At 43.4% G+C, this 16757-nt stretch overlaps 1 protein-coding gene and 2 long non-coding RNA genes across 3 annotated transcripts in view; 1 reads left to right on the forward strand and 2 right to left on the reverse strand.

Annotated features, from left to right (window-relative positions):
• LOC124995926 overlaps positions 1 to 12050 on the forward strand; it is a 54999-nt gene extending 42949 nt beyond the window's left edge. Inside the window, exon 4 of the long non-coding RNA XR_007110776.1 lies at positions 11164 to 12050. This is a non-coding gene — a long non-coding RNA (uncharacterized LOC124995926). The remainder of the gene's footprint in view (positions 1 to 11163) is intronic.
• On the reverse strand, positions 5238 to 7294 carry bhlhe22 (basic helix-loop-helix family, member e22). Its single transcript, XM_047568688.1, has one exon. It carries the CDS (start codon positions 7001 to 7003, stop codon positions 6197 to 6199), a length of 807 nt encoding a protein of 268 aa, XP_047424644.1. The 5' UTR covers positions 7004 to 7294; the 3' UTR covers positions 5238 to 6196.
• Positions 12051 to 12109: 59 nt separating the features above from the next.
• On the reverse strand, positions 12110 to 15411 carry LOC124995927. Its single transcript, XR_007110777.1, has 2 exons — positions 14893 to 15411; positions 12110 to 12819 (listed from the first exon to the last, which is right to left on the reverse strand). It is a non-coding gene; the product is annotated as an uncharacterized LOC124995927 (long non-coding RNA).
• Positions 15412 to 16757: the final 1346 nt, after the last annotated feature.

Below are 16757 nucleotides of genomic sequence, written 5' to 3' on the forward strand. Positions count from 1 at the left end.
TTGCATTTTCCCCTCTAAAAGTTGTTGTTATTTTCATTGAGATTTTCCTACACGAGCCTCTGTTTCATTCCTTTGTAATTACTCACCTAAACTCCAGAACCCCTTCTCATGGCTCTTGTGCATCCGGCGGTGGAAAAGAGTCAGTTTTGATTACAAAGTAAATGCTGCAGCATCAGACAGGGAGGGGGGGGTTACATGCTGATATGCATTCTATCAGGATGATTTATGCAAATTATGCACATTATTCCCGCAGGAATCTCTCTTCTGAAAGTGCCAGGATAAATTGCCGGAAATTAGCCATAAAATTCACTGTGCAGGGAGTGTGAGGTGAAGGCCGCCAAGGAGCCAAGGACATTGGGCCGCCATGGTTACGCTTGGCCTGGCCTGCCTCCCCCATGCTTGGCATTCATGGCTGTTAAAGACCTCTGCTCAGACAGATACACTGAAGCCTCGAGTAGCACTCAGCACATCAGGAAGATCAGCCAAGCAAGTGTTACACTAACGGCGAGAGTCTCATGCTCCGGTAACATGACGGATTATCAACAGAGGGAAGCGTATCCTGTGATATTTTTTACATTTTAGACCGAAATTCACTTTGTAAATTCTTCCGGATTCCTCGAAAGGACGCGTCTGATTGTTATTCAGTAGCTGACCTCTAATCTCGACTGTTTTTACGCCTTTGTTTACAATACGGCTGACCTTGTTCATAGTGCGTCTTAATCTCCAGATTAATCAGAAACCTGTCAGCAATAAAGTAATGAACAGTTGTTTGAACAACACATAAATAAGTAGCTGTCTGCATCACAACACAGAGTTGAGGATGTATTAAGTGTTGTCTTTACATCTCTCTATTGGTCAGGTCTTTCATTTGTCTCGTGATTTGTGTGTGTGTGTGTGATAGAGAGAGGGAAACAAAGAAGAAGTGTGTGTGTATGAAATGAGCAGTGAGTGATTCACACAGTTATTGTGTCATCCTCATGTCTTTATTTCAGTGTGGAAGCCAGAGTTAATGAATATCAGAGACGGGAGATGAGATCCACCTCGCCTTATCCTTAATGAACCTTGAGAGGGTCAGGATCTGCATATTGATCAGGACAAGTGATCCCCGTCTCTTTTTCGCGAGGCGCACAAACGCATGCAAACAGAACAGACGCAGAGATTACAGCGAGTCTGGGTGGTTTAGATTTTAAGTTTTGGGTTTGATTCCGCGTGTCTCCGTAAAGCTTAAGCACAGTGCCGTTTCACGTGATGCAAAGTGGCTGCTGGCTTGAGTGCGAGCTCTGCATCCACTCTAATCAAACAGTAGCACATTATCTGAATGTTAAGGTCACAGATATGGAAAGTTCACAGCTGTCTGGGCAGCCTTGACCACGGGACAGCTGTTGTGTATACGCTCAAAAGATATTTTTCTGACATTGAGATTATCACATGTTCAGTTAATTTTAATCTTAAAAAAAAAGACTATATTTTGCAATAAAATCTCCTTTTTTTCACCATGAAATGGCAACAAATTCAAATGAATTGTCTCCCAACAGCATCCGTAATTTGATTTATTTTCCCCCGAATAATTGCACAACGAATGCACGTCAGTTCACTGCACCTGTTTTTGTTTGTTCAGAGTGAAACCGCTATTACGGAATAAACGACCTGTACGGCGACAGAGCACACCCTGTCCACAACAACAACAACACCACCACCACAAAATTACTGCTGTCTGCCAAGACACAGTTTAATCCCAGAGGAATAAAAGAACATCAGATTACGGCACAAAAACTGAGCCATCGGTAAACAGGGATTAGGGGATTGGGTCTTTAATCTGATTAATATGGAGGCAGTTGGAATATTCGAGATGTTACTCCACAATTGCATCCCAGATGAGAGGATAATCACACTTTATTACGTCATTTATTGTACCTTGTTAGAGCCCTCAGAGCTAAACATGCCGCCATATGTTTACCTGACCTCAAAGCTCACAGAGAAAAAAAACAAAAAACATTCCTAATGTGATGAATTAAGAGCTCATTAGACTAGTTAGAATTACATTAGAAATGTACAGAAAATTTCATTTTTTAAAAAAATGTCTTCAGGAAAATTGGCCTGAATGAGCGTCAGTACTCTCTACATGAGTAGTTGCAGCCAAGACTCTGTTTTGCAAAGTATCTTTTATGCATTAAATTAAGCAAATGTATGTATCACACAGGCAGAAAACGGGAAAACTTTGTAAAGTGTCTTTGTACTAATTCAGAAAAATCCATGCATCTTTGAAAACGGTCTGATTCTTAACTTCTCGGAGAGTGTGAGTCTGGGTTTTGAGGTTTTTCCAGTTCAATAAATCCAACCTGGTTGAGTTTAAAAGGTTATAACCACATCTTTGGCTCCTTCTTTTCTTGCCTGAGCTCAAAAAATCCCAAATCTAATTCCCATGCAGAATTTACAACATAAAATGAGGTAGTCTGAAAATAAAACTCTTCATCTTAATCGTAGTGGAGGTTATTTCTTGGTTGTGTATTTGGGGGGGAAAAAATGTAAACCCAACGCTATCTTAAGAAGTGAGACTGCTCAAGGAAATTTTGGGAAAGAGTTCAACTTAATACATTCCTCACTTTGCACCTCTGTTGTGCAGCTTGTAATGGAGGTGAAGTTGTAAAGTAGAGGTGTACCCTTTAAGCTGCGCGGTTTTATTAGCCTGCTTTTTGTGTGTACTACACAAAGACAGTATTATGCATTGCTATCAGTGGCCTGACAAATATGAAATACCACCCAGCATTGATTTGGTGCCTCAGCCAGTGCAGGAACATATATCTTTATACACAATGTATGACACAGCATAGATGGATCCATTGCCTGAGTTTGACCTGTTACTGATATGAAGGGGACATTTCACTTCAGCGCGTTTATGTATATTTTGACTTTAATGTTTATCATCCTTAGCATACACCACATCTGCGTTATGAATAGGCACCCTGCCGGCCCTCGATATGGTAAATTGGACATTTTATGGTTTATGAAAGAGGTGCTTTTTTTTTTTTTATCTTCCACTTTTATTCATGAGCCTCGAATCCCGCTGTAAATGCCTTTAAGATGCATTCAGCTTTATTGGACTCATGAATAAAAGTGATGTTTCCTGTTATGACAAGTGTTTGATGGCCACTAAAAAAAAAAAAGGTTCAGTTTTCACAAGACTCCTCAGGACTCTATCACTGGCCAGTCCAACATTTTCACAGACCATTGTGTGCACATGACATTTCACCAGCTTGCAGAAATGTAGCAGCTCCCACATGAGGAGGAATATAAAGCCGACAGACGTTGACTACATACATCTCTTAAATACTGCATTTCCCCTGGTAGTTTTAAATGTTCTCTACATTTGCTCTGATATCTTTGTGCTGTCGACAGTTTTCCTTTGGATGCTGTGTTTTGTTTTCTGCACGCATATGGCTCTGTCTCACCCCTGGGGAATTTCCTCTTCTGGGCTAATGTGAATATTAGTATGGGTTAAATGCTCCAGTCATTTGTGCATTAATGCATATTGCATAATTAATGTTTTAGTGCAAAGTCTCGGTTTCTAACAGCAGGAGAGGAAAAACACCTCGTCTCTGTGTTCCAACTTAAAACATCCGAGTTAAGTCTGGTAACAGAGGGAGTCGCTGACAGGATTTTATTTTTAATGTATTTATTTATTTATTTATTTTTTCGCCAGAGCTGTTTTGACGCTTCCTGATTATTTCCATTCTTGATTAAGGGCTGTTCTGTGCAGATTCAAGGCGTTCAGGAGTGTGATGGGATTAAAAGGGACACTGCAATGACCCTGTTGTCGGAATGGCTCATCATACAAACACAAAGCTTAGATCGGAGACTGGGAGAAAAAAAAATGAGGTTGTAAACAGAGAGCACAGTGTCAGTATTGTTCGCTTTCATGACGAAGAGGTAAACGTGCGTCTGTTTAGTTGAAAGGGTTTGCAAGAAGACATTTGTTAAAATTGTCTTTGTTTTTCTTTTTTTTAGCTGTGTGAGCTTCAAGTCTGTTTGATGTCTTAAAATTACAGAATATGTTGTCTCTAAATCTCTTATCTCATCTCAGAGTAAAGTTAATGGAAATGGCCTCAGAAAAAAAGCGGATTATACATAAATAAAGACATCTTTACATTGTCTTATGAACATTGGAATATTATTATTATTTTTTTTTTTTTTAAAGAGAGACTTTAGTTGACTTCCACATGTCAGTTGTTTGTTGTGATCAAGGCTGCTGTTAAGACAGGAAACACTTAGTGGCTTAAAAACAATTTTTTAAAAAAAAAAATAGGAGATGCCCCTGTATAATCCGTGCCCTCTGTCCATGGTGCTGAAATCTTTAGCCTCCACACACAGACTTTACTTTATTGTGGGATCAAGTATTAGGTTTTCGTAAATTACTCTGCAATAAAATATACTTCCAGATAAAAATAATCCAAGATAATAATAATAAAAGAAAACTGTTTAACGTTCCTTACATCTAATTCTAAACATCTCCCTGCTATCTTCTGAAAATGTTCAAGATGAATGCTCTTCGTGCAGCTGATTTTAGTGTCATTTTGCAGGGTATTTCAGAAATAGACTTTTGGCCTCCTTAAAAAAAAAAAAAAATAGTTTGGCTGTAAAGTGAGGGAGACAAAGGGCGAGTGGGTCGGACTGCTGCTGATGGCTGCGTCGTGATTAAAGACACCGAATTACGGCAATGAGCAGTGTCGTAATTACATTTCTTAATCACATTCTGGAGGTCTAATTGCCTCTACGATGGGTTTCATTACGTACAGCCAGGTATTACAGTGGACGGTTTTCAAACACACTTGTTTTTGAATTAACATATTATGACACCGCGTCCTGGAAACGTAATAACCACAGTGAATATCTGCAGTTTATTTTCTTTCCTTTATGGAAGACAAACATCTTATTGCCGCCCTGAGGCTTTACATTCGCCCACCACGTCTGGCCCTCGCTCCTAAGCTTAGGGCTCAAGAAAAGTTACCGGTTTTCATGGAACAGGCAAATTATTAAGCGTCTCTGTGTACTTGTACTCGACGACAGTGAAGAGACAGACAAATAGGAGCTTCATCACCTCTGAATTAATAGTAAGCACGTGGGAATATTTGTTAAACCAAAATTATTTTTTTTTTTTAAAAAAGCAGCTTTAGCCTCAAGCACAAAATAAAAGTTCAGGTTCACACTACACTTCACGGAATAAACACAAGTTTCTTTTCTGTTGTTCAAAATATTTTAATAAAGCTTTTCAACACTGAAATACATACAAACGTCCCACTTTGCTCATATAATAACTAAAGTATCTACAATAATCCACAGCCTGACCTGACAACGCGATTAATCTGAAGACCTCAGTCAAGTTTGAGGAGAAAAACGCAGGAAATACAGCAATTAAGAAAAAATGACGACAATGTGCAATGCAAGCAAAAGATCCATCATAAATATCCAAATTAATAAATTACAAAAGACTCAACGAAACTCCTGAAACACTTGGATTCAGGCTTTCTAAGAAATTCTCAGTTTTTATTATATCACAGTGCCCCCCAAAATGAATTGTAATAGGCGTGCGCAACTATTAACAAGTGTCTGGAATAGCTCATAAATATCTGACCGCTTAGACCACTTTCTATTTCTATTTCTAGTTCGTGACATTCCACGTGCTCCATAGAAAAGTTCGTGAAAACAGGCCTTGAACTAGTGAATTAAACAAACAAAAAAAAGTCTCTGAGGTGAATGAAAGAATAACGGAGAATAAATGAGAAAGCAGCAGAAAGTGAGGTTGGACTAACGCTCCGGGAAGGTGTCCATCAATTCAAGTGGGGGGGGAGGAAAAAGTCGCAAGTTGTCAGGTCACCCAAATCTCCAAAAGGGTCTTTCACAGAGCAAGTGATCAACAACTCACTCAACACTTGCAGCCACTCTCACAGGCCTATTATACGCGTGTTTGGTCTTCACTGTCATTCATACCAGCACTTTAAGGATGGTTTATGTACACAATCAAGTATTGTTTGAACAAAAAAGCGCGTTTCAATGCATTTAGTAAATATTATAAAAGTATTCATCGGCATTACTTTTTGTTTCTAGCCCACTGACTTCAGCAACCTCGCAGGTTTTCTCTCCCAAGGTGTCCTTAAAAGTGGTTCTGTCGTGTGCTTCTCTGAGTCTTTGTCAGGCGCAGTTAAGGCTTGTCAGTGCACTGTTTGCAGAGGCTGGAGGTGGCGTTGTTGAACAGGGCACATTTATCGGGGCAGGAGGACGCGGCCACTCCGGTGGGGAAGGGGTATCCGGGCGGCTGCTCGTACGCGCCCAAGCCCGGAGCTGCGAGGGCAGTGGTGGCCGGTATCGAAGCTGCGGAGATGGCTTGGCCCTGGTTGAGATACGCCACTAGTCGCCTCATTTCCTCCAGTGCCTGCGCCTGCATGAGGATGTAGTTTTTGGCGAGCAGCAAAGTGGCAATTTTGGAGAGTTTCCGAACTGACGGGCTGTGCGCGTAGGGGATGACCGCTCTGAGCTCGTCCAGCGCGTCGTTCAGATCGTGCATCCGTCGTCTTTCTCTGGCGTTGATGTTTAGCCTCAGTGTTTTCTGCTCTTTGGTTTTCTTACCTCCTTCAGTTTTCCCCGCGGCCACTGTCCGCCCGTCAGCTAGAAGGACCATGTCACACCTGCCATCGCTGTCATCGTCGGGGCTCTGCTCTCCGCCGCTGCTCTCTGCCGCCGAGGTCCTGTTGGCGCTCTCCCCGTACTTGACGCACAAAGATCCGGTCGGCAGACCCAGCGGCCCCCCTCTACCTCCAGTCAGTCCTCCCGGCTGAATCGGGTCTTGATCGGCCTGGTCAAAGCAACTTATCGGCGACTGGCGGTCTCTCGCTGGTAGTTCAATGCCGGCCGATGATCTGAAATGGTCCATCTTTTTGTTGGACACGGCGCTGAGAGTTTTGTGAAAAATGTCCCCTGCTCCGCCGTTCAAGTTCAACCTCCTGTCCATAGCCTCGTGGATTCCGCGTCGTTGCAGGCTATGGCCGCTTCTGGAAACTCTTTGACGCGTCTCTGTGAGTTTCTTCCTCTGTTCGTCCTTTACGCGTTTGGTTGTGTGTCAGTGTTGAAGTTGCAGGCTCTCTCCACTTGTCAGTTGAGGTGTAGAGATGAGGAGGAGACTCGTGTAATAAGTGCCGCTCTCTCCCGCCTCTCTCTCTTTCTGTGTCTGATTCACCTTCACTGGATCTCCGCGGTGATCCTCGTTACGCGCAGGACGCTCCAGTCTTTTTACATCATTATCTCGAGGCGGGTTATTAAAAAGGATTCGCCTATTGGGACAGAGACACCCTCTCCCCCTCTCACTCTTTACCCAATCAGCTTAACGATTTAATTAATGGCATTTAAACGAGTCCAAACAATACCGCGTGTGCTCTCTCTCTCTCCTCTTTAGTGTGTGTGTCCAAGACTCTTGATATCGATGTTTTTAGAAAGTCACCACACCATAAAATTGCCCGGTTTAGTGATTTGCTTTTGTGACATCTACTTGTGAACGTTTCAAGAGACGATGTACAAATCGAAGTGACATTTGCGATCGTTGTTAAACACTTAAATAGAGGAATTTAGTTCACTTTGTTGACGTTTTTCTATTATTTTCTTTTGCCTCCGCTCTAGTAGTTCTTACTGTACATTTGAAGCTTTTTATCAGGAATAATGATTTATTGCTGCTAGGACATAGCTAGATGTATTCGCTTTCATTTCCCAGCCTGCAGATCTTTTATCACCACAAATGAACATGGATTTTTGTGTTTCACTGTCACTGTATTGTAACGCTCACCATTTCCTCCATGACAGGGTTTGCCAATCAAGATTTTACTTGTGCTCACACTGCCATCTTCTGGATGGAGCGGTGTAGTACCCCGATGTGGGAATGACGAACGTCATGATTATTCATCTTTTGGCCCTATAATCCTTTTGGGCTTTCAAGCACAGCGTTGAGACATTTTTTAATCTTGTAGCATCGTACACCTATGACAAATGTTGAAACAAGTGTATCACTCTTTATGTTGAGCAATGAAGTGACCAAAAATAGTTTAAGCGGGTGATAAAACTTCACCTGTGTTGGAACAAGCGCATGCGATCTGTATACTTTTTGTAAGGAGTACTCTTTAGTCTGTGAAAATGTTTATTGGTGTGACCCAATGATTGGTGGCATCATCTTGTCTCAGATTGGGCTTGAGACATCAGATTTAATTGGAAAGCTGCCAGTACAAACCGAGGGCAGCAAGTTCAAATAAAACACTTGCAGGGGTTGAAGGTCTATTGGTTGAGTGTCCTCCTAGTAGCATTCAGTGGTTTTTGAGGTCTCGGCTGGGCTCAAGGCTTAAGTCCCTGTTGCAATAACGTTGACATTTAGTTTTAACATTCATTCAAACTGTGAATCTAAATTGCTGGAATAATCCTCAAAGAGAATCAAAGGGTTCAGGGTTAGTGTGCTCCCAGAGAGAAAGCTGCAGGGAGACTGCGAGTTGTCATTCAGCACCGTGGACAGCTCCTCTGTTGACACCTGAGCTACTTACTATCCCGCGGAGTTCATACCTCAACTCTACGGGTGTCGCCTAAGTTCACTGGAGCCCAGAGAACCCCACAGTACACAAAGACTCAATGTGACCAACTCTAACATTCTTCTTCACCCTTCTCTACACCAACAGCATTTTTTGTAATTACTCTCCCCCAAGAAGCCATTTGCAGACACTAGGCGCAGCACATTAAAGGATAAAATCCCTCTCCGTTTCCTCAAGTTACCATGGCTAGTTACCATGGCCTGGCACTGCACACATTAAAGGTGCCTTTAGCAGTGATTACAATTGACCCCTGCCAATTGAAACCATAGTGAATATGCCATGGATTTTTCCACCCTCTGAGTGTGGTACCTTGGCAGCTACATAATTGTGTAACTGGAATGGAGCTCAGTAGAAGTCAGCTCACGCCTCGTTCTGTGAATCACCCACTGCAGACAGCGACATTTGGCAAAGAACTGTTTTGTTCTAAATTCATGTTTGTCCTTTGATAACACGAGGAGAATTGGAGTCAGAGAAGAGGAACATTTGAGATGTAAAAAGCTGCGGAGTGGAGTCTGTGAAATGATTTCATTGTGTTCCTCTTAGCTGTTGTATCGCTTTTGATGCAGAGCTCCCAGCTTGTGACTTAAAACAACAACTTGAAGAGCACCTTTGCTAGTTTTCTGTCTGCTGAAATTACATTGAAAAAGTCTGTTGTATATATTACATTTGCTGTGATTTTGTTGGTGCAGTTGTTAGTATGGCTCACGCCGTCTAGATTTAGTCTGTTTGGGCATTTCTGTGTGAAGTTTGCGTGTTCTCCCTGTGATAGTGTGGGTTTTTTCTCCAACATATCCAAAGACATGTAAGGGGGATAGACTGGCAAACTGTCTAGGGTGAACCCTGCCTATAATCAAGAAGCCCCAAAACTGCGACCACACGTTCCTTCATATAAACTCAGAGGAACCAAAGGAACTAAAATGTTGTGCTCATAGAGCTTAATGTTTATGTTCAAAATACATTTTTGCAGCAGCAGCAGTAGCACACAAACACACTATTAAAACATTTTTATTCCACACATTCAAGGTCAGTGTTTTAGCTTTTTTTTCTATCATATTTCAATTAGCTCGTGTCCCTCTCAGGAGCAGAATACTGCAGGAGTTATGATCTAACGAGCGGCGGAGACAGTCGCTTTATCCTGAGACGACGAGAGAACACCTTCATGGCCAATCAGGTCCGGCTAATGAGACAAGATGGGTGAGGACAGTGCCACAGCCATTACAGTCACAGGACGTCAGCACTTTGGTAATGAGGAGACCACGAACGCAAGACTGAGGAGGAAATGAGATCAAGCGTCGATTTAAACTGAGACAAAGTTTGGACACCGGAAGTAAAACCCAAACACGTAGTATTTTTTTCACTCACGTCAAACATCTTTATTGCAGACTGATGCAAAATGTGTTTTGGGATATCATCAAAATGATAATTGTTGTTGCAGTTTTGTTGCAGATTCGTGTGTGATTTTACAAACTCAAACTGATTTATGATTAACCAAAGTCTAATCTATTTTGCCTTTAAAGCCCCCTCTCCACTCACAGGTGTATTTTGGTCTTATATTTATATATATCACAAATGGTTAGATGCATTTGAGTTTAGGCTGTACAATGTCGTACCACATCCTGGACCGGTAGGAAAGCAGAGACGATATGTTTTTCAGTGATGGCAGAACCACTGTTGTCACTTTTATGTGATTCAGATATTGGAGTATTTAAATAAAGCTGCACGGTTTATCAGTTCTTTTTGAACCAATCTGCTGTTGAGCAATTATCAGTTTCTACCACAAGAGGGCAGACAAGGACTTTTTTAAATGTTCCAACCAGGCCGTGTAGGAAGCTGCTGAGTGCAAAGCTGGAGCATGATGAACATGCTTTGTGGCAGCTTTATGGATTTCATTCAACTTTAAAGATTTTGGTTATCAGTGGAAGCCAGACTCTCAGGCTGCTGGGTTCTGATATGAAATGTCATTTTTGTTATGTGCTGCTCTACATTGAATCCACCAGCGTACCACCTTCATGATATGGCATGTAGGCTGCACTTTTTGTTCTGAAGGTTCCAGCTTCGTTTGGAAGGATTTGAACCCCTCAGTCAGGTGGATGTAGGGGCTGACTTCTTAAATTGTTGTGACTGCTGTCTCCTTCTGTCCTGGCACAACACTCAGTTTTGTAGCTGACTCTTAACGCCCTCCACTTCAGCCTTTTCTTATGCAGCGTTGAAACATTTTCAAATGGTTGCTTATTTTAGAGACTTAAATATACCAGTAATGAGATTATTTGATAACTCCCTCACACCCTCTTCCATCCATCCATCCATCCATCCATCCATCCATCCATCCATCACTCCCCCCGCCATTCTCTGCAAGGATGCGCACAGGCTCAAGTCGTTAATCAAGATCTGGTTATTTTCAATGTGTGCACAGTAGAACCGAAGTCTTTATTATTTAAAGAAGCGTATTAACAAACAAATGCGTTGAGCCAGACATTCAGATCTATTATGTCTTGGATGGTGTTAATTATATCTCCACTGTTTCACATTGTCTCTGTCTGTCTATCAGATTCTCAAACCGCCTCCGTCATGTTGCGATGTTTCGTGCTGCGCCCCTGGATGCCACTAGGCGACAGACTAAGATCGCAGGACGTTGCTCCACCCGACGCAGATACCACAGGACTCCCTGACCTAGAGGTCTGTGTTAATATAATGTGTCCAAGGATTGTTTGACCACAATCTTAAACCTCTTAATATTCTTTTAATTGTACATATGTGTGTGTACCCGCGGAGGTCCTCACCGCTCCTCCTCATTCACATCACATACTGGCACAAGGCTGATAATGAATATGCAGATCAAATTAATCAGTTTCATGTCCTTGTCATTGGAGGCCTTTTAAGTTATTTGAGCGGACAAAACTGCCCAGCTTGACATTTTGACAAGTGCGTTTTCTCAGGGTGAGTGTAAGGGGGGGAAATGCGTCGGTGCTTGGAACAGGATGTTAATTTTGTCCCCACACGAGCATGCCTCGAATCAAGCGACAACAATTTAGATTTAATCTCAGCGATGTTCTTATTTCATCATTATTTGAGCTGAAGTAAACTCAACCGCGGTGGGAAGTAAACCCCTTGTAATCCAATTTCCTGCTTTGCTACAGTTAAACATAAAGATGACTCCCTACGAGATGCAATTACTCCTTAAATGTGTTTTCCTTGTCATCTTTTATAATTCACTCGCTTGTATATCCGTGTGCCGGAGCGCATTCGCGGTTTTTTATTCCGAGTAGCCCGCACTGCATTCCTGTACTACAGTAGGATAGAGCCATTTCCGCTTCTGCAACGGCAGGCGAGTGAAACAAAAGGCTGATCGGTGGATGCGCAGATTTCAGCACCACAGAAGGTGGACAGCGCTCCAGGCAGCCTGAGTGTGTGTGGATGGACAGCTCCCACCGACACACACAAACACACACACAGACACACACAAGAGGAGCAAGTATGGTCACATAAAACCAGAGTTTTAAAATGACTGAGTGTATAAACTTTATTGTTGGAAAGAGGAAAGCAGTACGAGAATAACGTGTTACAGTGTGAAAAACGGAAACATGCGTTCACTGCATTAACGTAACAATATCATTTTTATTATTATAAAACTAGTAGATAAACAATTTCTTGCTTTTATATCTTGGATATGTAGACTCGCGAAGAAAGGAGGATCAGCTCTTGGCATTCACCGCGTGCCTTAATTGTAAGACATTAAATCAAGGTCCGCTGTGAACACGGAGAGACACAACCCGCTTCTCTGTGTGTGTTTGACCACCAGCTGCAGACACCTTTCCAAGACACCCGTTTCTACACACACATATATATATAATCATTATATTCTGAAAAGCCTCCGAGGCCAGTGTGACAAACAGCTTTTTGAGACGTGAAGGTTGGTCAAAAATGGAACAAAAAATGCCCAAAGAAATCCCAAAACGGATCAAATCCGGTCCCGGTTGCAGGCCTACCTACCTTTTTATTTAAAGAAGCAACTGGAGAAAAAGAGGTTAAGTTACAGTAATGACTTTTGACGCAAAACAGCCAGTGAGCAGTGTTGGAGGCAAAATAATTATACGTCCCAGGCCGCGTTTGCAGGCGACAAATGGCTCCGTTTGATCCGTGTCTGTCGACAGCTTTGTCCAAAACTGCAGAAAGCATTAAAGTCCTCCATTATCCCATAATGCACCTACAAAAAAAAGAAAAAAAGAAAAAAAAAGAAAGCACATAATGCGTCATGAACTTCAAATTGAACGGCAACTGACAAATTCTCATATTCCACGTTGACCTGTTTAAAAATCACTTCATGTCCAAAACAGGAGGGGAAAAATGTCCATGTGAAAAAAAAAATATTGATTTAACAGTCACATAACGCACGCACTTTTTTTCTTCCAGCACACACACACACACAAACACACACACACCTGCAACCTCTACTTGCGGGTCACAACTTGAAATTGGCTCAAAACGCAAACGGGGCAGCCGCGTGCCGTAATAGCTCTGCAAACTGCGGGCGTCCTGAACGAAGCGCCGCTCTACAAACATGCGTCCAACGCACGTCCAACAGCGAACTGGCACCGACACCACCTAAATGGGACTGATCTCTCTCCGTCCGGTCTTTTCCTCTGACTTTAGGATTAATGGTGCTCCAGCCAAACAAATGAGGCATCTGCCTTCAGCACAAGAGGATTGGGATGAGGGGAGGTGGGGGTGGGGGTGGGGGGGTTGTTGACGTCACCAGGCAAACAGATGTTCCTCTATATTACCCAGCGTCCTCCTCATCACCACCCCGTGTCCTTGAGACTAGGAGGGAAATAGACGACTTCCCAATCTGAGTATTATCTTCAGAATGCGTTAATCGTCCGCCTTGGTTGGAGAACGGCGTGTGCGTGCGTGCGTGCGTGCGTGCGTGCGCGTGCCGGCAGAGGAAATGCCAACAATGGTCCCGCAAAATGTGAAGCCCCAAATCTGGTATTGGCTGCGAACGGTTATGCAACATTGCATTCCCCCCCCCCCCCCCCCCCCCCAAAAAAAAAGGGAGAGAGAGAGAGCACACGTGTACCTACACTTACACAAATGCAGACTCACATGGGCATGCGCACGTGCACCCTTTCCTCCACATACATTCATGGTGGAGGGATGCTCGTGTTATCCTGAACCTGCAGGTTGAGTTTAACAAATGCTGCATTTAAGTGGATGTGTTGATGAGCTGCAGCTACATTTCAGTCCCTGAAAGAGAATAGATCTTAGAAATCGTGTGACATCCAATGCACTGTGTCTGTCATCAGATCATATGATGTAAATAAATAAATAAATACGTGTCGTGCCATCTGTGCTCAGAGATGCATAAGGATTAATTTATTTCATATAAACTGAATGGCAAGATGACACTGATCCCAGATTAAAGCAGTTATAATCCAGTATAATCTGCTTTGGGGCACACTACAGAGAGAACTATCGATTTGCATATAATGTAAACTGCAGCCTGCTTGAATTCAAATGTAGCCTGTAATTAGGAGTACCTGTCCTCTAATGTCAGCTTCACAGAGCGCCTGAGCTCATCACGACTGGGGACCAGTCCTACATCTGATGGCCCATATTTTCCTATTAAAGAGTAGAATCCACTGCGTAAAAAGCAGAGCAGTGAACCCGAGGAGGCGCAGGCTCGTATATGGTAATTTCGATGCATTACCCACTCGATGGAATAGAGACGAATGGGATACAGAAACAAAGGGAATCGCCATTTTAGACGGAAACGTCCCATGAAACCCGGGGCGACTCTCGCTTCATCGCCATCGCTTTGGAGCTTCATTGCGGCGGTGTCAGAACATCATCATTTTTCGGGTGCCTCTCTCCGAGCACCGACAAGAAAACGACCCCTATTGTCCCAAAGCACCGCGCGACGAACAAGAGATGTGGCTCGGAAATCCGCCGTCCTCTCTACCTTTCTTATTGATCCTGCAGCCGTCGACACAAAACGACCTCTAAATCCTGTGCGGATTCGGTGGTGGTTTTCAATCGCCCTTTTTTGTGTGTGTTAGCGTTTCCCTCCTAGTGGTTTATTCCCTAAAGCCCGCAATAACAATGGCAAGTGCGGAGTGCACGGGGAAGCGTACAGGTTCCGTTATCTTTCTATAGATGCACCATCCTCCCTTTAATCCGCGGAAACACGCGTTAAATTAACGTATGTAGCTGAAATGCACGTTCAGGTGAAAAATAATTGTTCAAATAGTCGATCATAAAGCAAGTATAAGATACTCACCATGATATGCTTCACGTCGCATTGTGGATCCCCGTACACTGTGCTCTCTGCTAATATTTATCCGTGCTCTGCTGCTTTTTTCACTTCTTTGAAGCGTCATTGCTTCACTGCAGATCTTTACATCACGGAGGCAGTCGCTTGTATTCCCGGTTTCCGTCGGCGTACAGTGGCGAACAAGCAAAGACTCCGTTTGGCGAGAAGCTGGTACTACCAATGAGAGCGATGCTGTAGCCTCTGCAAAGCATGGCTGCGCTTTCTCGCTTTTTTTTCAAAAGAGGGCAGGTCGTTCTGTGCATTACAATGAGTAAAATCTCTCTCTCTCTCTTTCTCTCTCTCCCCCTCTCTCTCATCACATGCACGGTGTTTTTTTTTCTTTTTTTTAACATACAAATGCGCGCTCTTTCCCTCTGACGCGCACATATGCGCGCACTGCAAGTCTCATATATCCATTTTTATACGATTATTTCCCCGTTTTATATTATTATTTTTCATCCATGATACAACGCCTCTCGGTGTGTATTTTAGCACCGTGGGCCTGGTGTAGTTTATGTGGTATACAATAACACTTCTATAATCTAGTGGAGCTCTACATTAGGACTGTGTAGCCGGATCACCGCCTTGCCGACCACAATTAATCATGTTTAATGCCGTTTGTCTTGAGAGGTCCATTAGTGCGCTGCAGTTTCACGCATCAGACCACTGGATTGCAACTCAATCTCTATAGGCTGTGAGTCCAATTTTGTGTCGGAGCTGCTTAGATAAACAGGGATATTTTACAACATCGGTGTCTCATAGGCCTTCCTCTCCCTGGTCTGCTGTTAAGGGCCAGTAGATGAAGGTTAAATGTTTTCACTGTTTTGTTTTTTCTTTCTTTTTTCATTTCCATACATGTCGCGATGCAAACGCGCAGACTCCATTTAGGGAGTCCTGCATTCAACATTGAGGCAGTAATTGATTGAAGCAAGTGTCGGTCCTTGCACTGCTCGTTTGTATCCCCTTCACTTCCTGCCGTGATTGACTCCCAGGCAAAGATCCAATCGAAACCAGGGCCCCATGGATGATGTCATTTGAGTAACCTCACTAACCCTGTAGCCGAGGCATAGCACCCAGTCCTGCTAATTCATGTACACTTTATCACAGCAGATTCTAACCTCAGAAGCAAACTGCGGGTTTTATTTCTTCAACGTCTCTTCTCCCGAACACCCCTTCCCTCTTTCACAGTTTCACTCGGTTTTATTCGTTCACGCTCTTGCTGTGCTGGCCTTGGACAGCCGCAAGAATCCAGTTAGAGCAATGATGCAACACCGGTGCGTGATGCAACGTGGGTGAACACACCACGAGCAGCGTTAACGTTTTGTCAACAATTTTTATACTCTTTATTTAAAGAGTTAAAAGGAAATTCTTCCGGGGCTTGCGTCAGGCCACATATAGAGGGAAGTTTGAAAGCTACTTTCTCTCGGGCAGAGAGGGGGGTAACGCTATTGTTCCCGCTGAAACAATGGGAGCTGCGGGGCGACATGCAGCGGTGCGCACATGAATGGCAGGGCTCTGGGATGTGTGTGGGTCAGTGGCCCGGGGTCTCCGTCCCAAAAGCCGCTTTCCCAGCGCCTCACAATGAATCCGCGCAAGGTCGGTGCTCCTAAGGGTCACAGGCCATCCCCTTTTGTCCCGCACTTCAAAACACATAAACATTTATTAATCAAGAGGCAGCCACTGGGCCCCTCTCTCTCTCGGGAAGGGGGGGTTGAAAAAAAAAAGGGGGTTGAGAGGTGGGGCGCAAAGAGAAAAGAAATCGGGGGAGACAGAAAGAAATAACTCCTGGCTGCAGATGCAAATTCCATCATTTGGGCAGAAGTGGAAGTTTG

The sequence above is a fragment of the Mugil cephalus genome, chromosome 18, assembly GCF_022458985.1.
Source record: "Mugil cephalus isolate CIBA_MC_2020 chromosome 18, CIBA_Mcephalus_1.1, whole genome shotgun sequence".
Lineage (NCBI taxonomy): Eukaryota > Metazoa > Chordata > Actinopteri > Mugiliformes > Mugilidae > Mugil > Mugil cephalus.

Coding starts and splice junctions, on each gene's coding strand:
- bhlhe22 (XM_047568688.1), bottom strand. CDS start 7,003: ATGGACAGGAGGTTGAACTTGAACGGCGGAGCAGGGGACATTTTTCAC.